The sequence below is a fragment of the Nicotiana tomentosiformis genome, chromosome 1 (assembly GCF_000390325.3).
Source record: "Nicotiana tomentosiformis chromosome 1, ASM39032v3, whole genome shotgun sequence".
NCBI lineage: Eukaryota > Viridiplantae > Streptophyta > Magnoliopsida > Solanales > Solanaceae > Nicotiana > Nicotiana tomentosiformis.
In genome coordinates, this window is record NC_090812.1 from 117,835,633 (window position 1) to 117,843,025 (window position 7,393).

The 7,393-nt window shown below is 33.9% G+C and overlaps 1 protein-coding gene across 1 annotated transcript; it reads left to right on the plus strand.

The window, feature by feature from the left end:
- Positions 1-2,650: 2,650 nt before the first annotated feature.
- LOC104101498 (uncharacterized) lies at positions 2,651-3,838 on the plus strand. The gene has a single exon (XM_009608951.2). It carries the CDS (start codon positions 2,651-2,653, stop codon positions 3,836-3,838), a length of 1,188 nt encoding a protein of 395 aa, XP_009607246.2.
- Positions 3,839-7,393: the final 3,555 nt, after the last annotated feature.

Sequence of the window (7,393 nt, forward strand, 5' to 3'; positions counted from 1 at the left end):
ATGGTTGGATGCTCTTTGACGCGACTGTGAAACCGTCACGTAATGGTACCTTTGACAGAAATTGAAAAAGGAGCTTTTTGGTGTGTTTAAAGATGCACTGTTCCATGTGATAATTGATATGAGCCACCTTCTTTTGTTATTGCTTTATTTGTTAGTCCCATTCATGGTTGCAGTGCGGTCCTTGCGGAGTTTATTTGTAGGTTTAGAATAATATTATAGATCTTATCAGAAATCAGGAGAAAATGGATCTACTCCATTTGTCTAAACTTGTTTTGGGGATAATTTGACCTGTATGAGCTAAAACAAATGGTAGAAGACACTTATTTGACTCATTTTCAAAGACAATTGCAGGTATCTTCTTTTCTTCTGTTAGAGCACCTCTAATTTTTAGTTTAGTATAGGTGAAATTGCACCTAAATGTCTTATAGGGAGTAGTATATTGCTTAGAAAGAAGCTTATGGTATTATTACTCTACCCTGAAAAGGCCAAGTGGTTGGTCGGAACTTATTCCAAATTAAAAAGAATTCTTACTTAATTATTATAGTGAATATAATTAAAATGGTAACAACAGACATTAGGGGACATCACTTTTTTGACATGAAAAAAAGGTGAGAGAGGGAGAAAGGGGCCCTCTTCCCTCTCCATAGCTGTAGAAAGTGTGGGTATGCAAAATGAGTGGTTTCCCATGTGATTCATCTAACTCCCCCAACCACACTCTTCGTTACCTTTTTTTTCTATTGACGGTCTTCTCACAAAGACTGAAAATTAAGCAATTAATCTTTTCCTTTCTCCATGCACTACATGACGATTAAATGATGTTTAAGAGCCTGCCGACTGTTAAATGATGTTAATTATATTCATTAGATAAACTAAGATTCAACATCACAAATTATTTTTCAACATTTCATTTCTTTTCACTAACCTGGAAGGACTGAAAGATGAATTACTCATTCTGTTCTATTTCATATGGCATAACTGTATTCTCAGAATACTTGAGCAATACAGATCATGAATTATAGTAGTATTCTTTTTTATAACATGTAAATATATAAGTGAATCGATATTAGACACACCAAAAATTACATAATTTGGCTCTCTTATTACGAACTCATAAATTCAAAAAGAGTAGTTATTTGAGTGAACGTTTGCATGCTCCCTTTTTTCTTCTTCTATTACTACTATACTTTGCAGATGAGTTGATGATTTATTGAGTAGCCAACGCGTTCGTTTAGCCATCAGGCAAAGTAGAACGCTTTAAGAAGTAAAAAGTTAGAGACAATCAGAAACTTTATTGTTAGTAAGAACAAGCGTGCATTTATTCCACACTAGATTTCGTTTCATCTTATCAGTACATAAAAGATTAGTCAATTTTGTCTCTATTTGATATGTCATAATTAGAATTGTAACGTGCGGATATTGGAGAATACATGCATCATTTCTTTATTTTTTTAATGGAACAAGTTCATAGCTCTTATTAATTTCTTAATGCTAGTGCTAGAAAAGCCGCGAGATAGAAATTGACAACGTGATGATAAAGGAGTAAAAAGGCTTTAATTGGAATTCCTTTGAAGTCTATATTTGCTTCACCAACTTGCGTTCAAGTCTCAATTAAACATAGCAAAATGAATAAACCATTCCAATTGTAAATTAGAAAAGGAAAGAACTTAATTGGAGAAGATTTTATCTGATCCTCTCATCTTTTGTGCATCCTCTACATTACTGTGTAAAAAGCATTCATAAAGCTAGCAAATAAGTAAAATTTATTGGTCTTTACTGATGTGAAATATTACCAATATTGCGCTTGGAATACTGTCACTTGCGTATTTCAATTTCCTTTTTTTAAAAAAAGAAAAGAAAAGAGGGCAACGAATTTGTTCCCCGATATGATGGTTAACAAACCAGAATTAGAATCTCATTTTTACAAGTTCGAAGTATTGAATTATGTAATGTCACACATTGAATATTCAACGGCATCCAAAGGAGCTTATGATTGTTTTGAACATCTACACCCTTTGTCTCAACGATTGAAGCTCATACTATTTTACATTGTATTAGATCACGTTCATAGTAATATTGTCTTGGGTTGAATTCTTTAATTGTTTCATACAAATGGCATCTTTAAGTTTCTCTTTTACTTACTTTGTTAATCATAAAAAGAAAAAAGTTACGATAAAAAATACAATAAGATAGATTAATTAGAAGTTACAAATTTGAATAAAAAAAAGATTTTTTTGAAAAGAAGCATTTTTTCTTAAATGAAACTTATATTATTTAAATGTGAATTAGTCGAACTAAGAAGTTCCGAATATTATAGAAGAAGGTGAAAGAAAAAAATTAACAAGAGGAAAGGTCTGTCTTCCATTATTAGTTGGTGACTTTTACTCTCTCTATTTCTTCATTTAACTTCACAGCCCTCACCACACGGCCAAACCCAAACAGACGTATGGAGAGAGAGAAAGGAGAGCACATTCTAATTCCTATATCAACGCCGCATTTACAATTCACAATCCGACAACTTTTCTTCTTCCTGTTTGCTTAAACTAAAATAGAAACAACAGTCTAGATTCTTCTCCGTTTTCTTCTTCTTCTTCCCCATTTCTTCAATTTTTCAATTCACCACTCATCCACCTTCCCCTGGAGAACAAAAGAAATGTCTGAACTGTGCTTATCAAACACCTGTATTCAATTTTTTAGAGTTCTCATCTCTGACTTAACTCTCTTCTGCTACTTCATTCTCTCTCACCCTCTTTACTTCTCTTACTTCATTTTCTTCTCTCCTTACCTCCTTAAACTCCTCTCTTTTCTCTCCCCTCTCTTCATTACAACTTCCCTTTTGCTCCTCGCCCTTCTCACCACTTTCTCCCCACCTAAATTCATCATCCATGAAAAGTTCAAATCTTGTACAGAAAATTCTGAGTCAGAAAAGGTTAGTATTCTGCTCTCTCTTTATCATGCTGTAGTGGAAATGTTGAAGTCACAGGGTGATGTCAAAAATGACGATCTCTGTCGTTTGGAGGATTTTGAAGTTTACAAGATCGTGTTTCAAGAACACCCACTTGAATTCTTGGACTATACATCAGCTGAAGTTAGTGAAAAATCAGTTCTTGATTCTTTAGTTCAAGAAAAAGACTCTGCCACTGCCACAGAAAATTCAGGTGAAATGGAGGAGAAGACATTGGAAGAGTTCTTCGAAGAAATAGATGAGTTTGAAAGCGAGACTTGGAATAGTGATAATGTGGAAAGGAAGAAAATGGAGGCATTGGGCACGAAGGTCGATAAAGTTGTTGAAAAACAAAAAGAAGAAATGATGATGGGAAATGGATCCAAGGAGGCTGTTGCTGCTGCTGCAGTTGATAAAGTGAAAAAGTCACATTCTTGGAGATTTGGAGAAAATCTTGATTACAACAACTCTAAAATAATGGAGCCGAATTTGGGGAGTTATGGATCTATGAGGAAAGAAAAAGAGTGGACGAGGACACTAGCATGCAAACTTTATGAGGAAAGGCACAATGCTAATGATAGTAGTAGTGGTGAAGGGATGGATTTGTTGTGGGAAACTTATGAATTAGACTCAACAAAGAGCAAGGTCAAAAGGGATAATAATAACAAGAAGAAGATGAAGAAGAAATCAGGAGAGTTGAAGAGCTACAAAAAGGATGAAGAAGATGAAGAAGAGATGAACGGACAGTTGTGTTGCTTACAGGCTCTCAAGTTCTCAGCTGGAAAGATGAATTTAGGTATGGGAAGGCCTAATCTTGTTAAGATTTCTAAAGCAATTAAAGGGTTTGGATGGCTACATCATGTCAGCAAGAAAAACAAGGTCCATTGTGGAGAATGATTTTAGTAGAGTCAAATTAATTATGCTTATCTAAGTAGTAATTAAATTAGCTTCAAAGAGAGATGTTTGTAGTAGTATTATATATGTTTTCCAAGAAATTAGACTACTTAACAAGTAAATACTTTTTGTTGTAGCTATGGTATAACAATTAATCAAATCCTATCTAATTATCCATGATGCTTCTGATATTGTTGGGACTTGGGGAAAAAAGTGAAAAATTCCAGGTAGTGGAGAAGGGGTGAATGTTGATAAAGCTTCTAATTTCTTTATGAGTTGTTTATGTCCTCTAATGATTCTAGGCATGCTTGTTGGTTGATGGATTGATATGTTCCCCCTTTGCCTAACCTTTGGCATAAAATGAGATTCTGAATATCACCAGATGATGACACTATTTTTGTGGTCACATCTGTCTATGAGGAAGGAAAAAGTTTCACTCTGCTGCTAGCTTGTATTGTACTAGTATTACTTTTGCTTTCCACTGTATCAGCAGTTTTCACTTTTGGGAGATTAGTAAAAATGTATATGGATTTGCAAGAAGGTAGATTCCAGTTCCCTCTCAAAGCTCTATGATTTTAATGCTATCTTACAACAGTTAAAAGCGGGGGCGGGGAGAGGGGATTCGGAGGCGGATCTAGAGCACAACCAACGGGTTCACGGAGTTCTATAGCTTTTACACTATATATGTATCGATAAAATATTGACCGTGAACTCAATTTTTATTGTATATTAACTCAGATCATTTGTGTGAAAATAAATGGAAGAAACAGAAGTTCAAATTGTTCACACCAGTTGACAAGAGTGTGTAAAGGATGCTGTAAATTTGTTATGGATATTTGGCAATTAGTCCATTACACCTTATCTTTCCAAATAGGTACTGACTAGGCAATTAGGCCATAGTATTCACAAACATCTCAATCTTATAGATAGGATCAAAGGAAGTGTGACAAGTGTCTATGTATTTCAATGTGTGTGTGTATGCATGTTAAATTTGAATTAGCTCCTTTCCAATTTCTGCGTGTTTTGAAGTTAGGAGCAATGACTAGAACAATAAGGCTTCTTTGGGACAAAATTAGAGTTGAAGTTAGATTTTTTTTTATTTGGAGTTGGAGTTAAAATAAGAATTTTGTAGAAGTTTTCTACTTTTGAGCAAGGTCTCTTTGGAGTTTGTTTGAGAATAAATTATGTGTCATACAAAATAAATTACCATCACAATATAAATATGAAAAATATAATTTTATTGATAAAATAATACGGGTACAATTTTATTAGTTTTTTTGATTATTCTTTCTAGATCGTTCTCCGTAATTCGAGATCTTAACCAGCGTATTTCTCGAACATAAGATGCCGCAAACTTTCTTAGGATGTATTTGATCTCCATGAAAAGAAAGAACATTCGTTGATCACTTCCGCGACTTTGAGAAAAATAATATTTGATGTCTTTGATCTTTTTGTGAATATTCCATGAATTTTATGGAATTTCGAGATGCTTTCAAAGGGAATATGTGGTCCCTTTTTATAGGTGTAACTAGAATTTTTAGTAGAGTACCCTCCAACCTAGAGTTTCAGGTAGAGTAGTCTCCAAGTTAGGGTTTAAAATAGAGTAGCCTCCAAGAAAACCTTGATGGACTCTACTTATAGTATCTTAAATTTAGGATTTTGCCCAAATTTCATATGGATTTGATTCAATGAAATTTTTATATCTACAAATTAATTTGTAGACAATAAATTGCGTCGAGAAAATAATTGAGACTGAAAAATATTGCAACAATCGTAGTATTTAATTTCGAGTAATTTGAGTGTTACAATCTCTATGATCCCTCTTATTCTACTTTTCTAATATAAATTCAAGGGCCTTTGAGCTTAATCTTAAATTTGAATTTGATTGTTGCCGCGAATTTTATCACGAACAAGTAGCCTTGATTTTGAACGCCTTGTATTTGATTTGACTTCGTTCTTGATCTTGAATACTTAAAATTTGTGTTGAAGTCTTGAATGCTTGAACACTTGCAGTTTGTAGAGAATTGTGGCCTTTGATCCACGAGTTCCCTTGTGTCTTCTTGTTATAACTTCTGGTCTTTTCTGAGTTATGAAAATCCCTATTTATAGTTGTGGAAGAGAAGAGTTGTAATGAGAACAAACTTTTTTCAGCCAATCAGATCGAATTGTGACAAGGCCGCATTTGATTGGCCAGAACATGTCACTTGCACATGTGGCGCGATTTCATTGGCCTTTTAATTTGACTTGGCATGCCTTGTCATTTTGACATATGACATGATCTTATTGGTTCTTCCGTTTGACTTGGTGTGCCGTGTCATTTGACACGTGATACCAAACAGGGCCTCTAGGAAGATGACATATTGGGTTTAATGAAGTGGGCTCATCATTTGTGGCCCAATTAAATGGGCTAGCCTAGTGAATTTTTATTGGACTTAAGTAATTAATCCAATTATATTAGCCCATAATATTTATTTGGACTAATATATTTAAAATATAGTCTAAATTATTTATTGAATTTAAATCCAATAAATTTTGCATGCCTACAAATGCCCCCTGCTTCAAAACTTGTTGGGATGTAGACGTGTTGAACTTTAAAACATGGCTTGAAGTAAAATGTCAAATAGCTTTAGCTCTTGACCCCAAATCGTAATTTGTTTCTCAAATATAAATTTTCAGTCTTAATACGTTCAAGAAACTTTCATCCATTTTAGGAAGATTTATATATTTTAAATTGATGAGCTTTTAATGTTCGCTTCAAAAACGTTTACGTATGTAAATAATTGAAGATCAATTGCCACTATTGTAAAGAGAGATATTATCAAAGCCAATACTCAATCTTTTTGGTGGCACACGTGAGTCAAGGTCTCCTATTCATATAGGAATGTTGTCGCCCGGATATCACCAAGCAAATAAGGAGTGTTTGATAGGCTTCAAATCCCACTTGAACTTGAAGTAGCCAATGATTAAATCCCTTTAGGAGACAAATTACATTAATGACTCTCACATCGCTAATATGTCTTTGCAACTCATCCTCGACATCTATATATATAGATGCATGCTCTCCAGTTGTGAATATCAGTTCACAGTGTTTGCCAATTTTTCGAGTGCATATTTGATAGGTAACTTCGCTCTTTTATTAATTTTTGTCACCCTTTTACAGCCAATACATCTTGTGGTATAAAGTTAATATCTTGCTGTAGAAAAGTCCAAATCACAGTCCGTTTAATTCTACAGAAGATAGACTTTTATTTATAGAACATATCCAAAATTTAGAATTAGAATCTTCGCGGATCACCCTAGGTGAGTTTTCGAAGTTAGCCTTAATTTCTGTCATGCTGATAGTTTCAATTTGTATGACTTCACCAAAAGTTTTATATCTTGATGTAGGAATCTCGAAATTATAAACCGTTTAATTTTTCAAAAATTAGAGTCCAAGATCTACAACATATCCGAAATTCAGAATTAAATAATTTTAGGATCATTCTAGATGATATTTTGAAGTCGGCTCTATATTTTAACGCGCCATCAGTTTCAAATTTGTGCGACTTCACCAAAAGT

Coding starts and splice junctions, on each gene's coding strand:
- LOC104101498 (XM_009608951.2), top strand. CDS start 2,651: ATGTCTGAACTGTGCTTATCAAACACCTGTATTCAATTTTTTAGAGTT.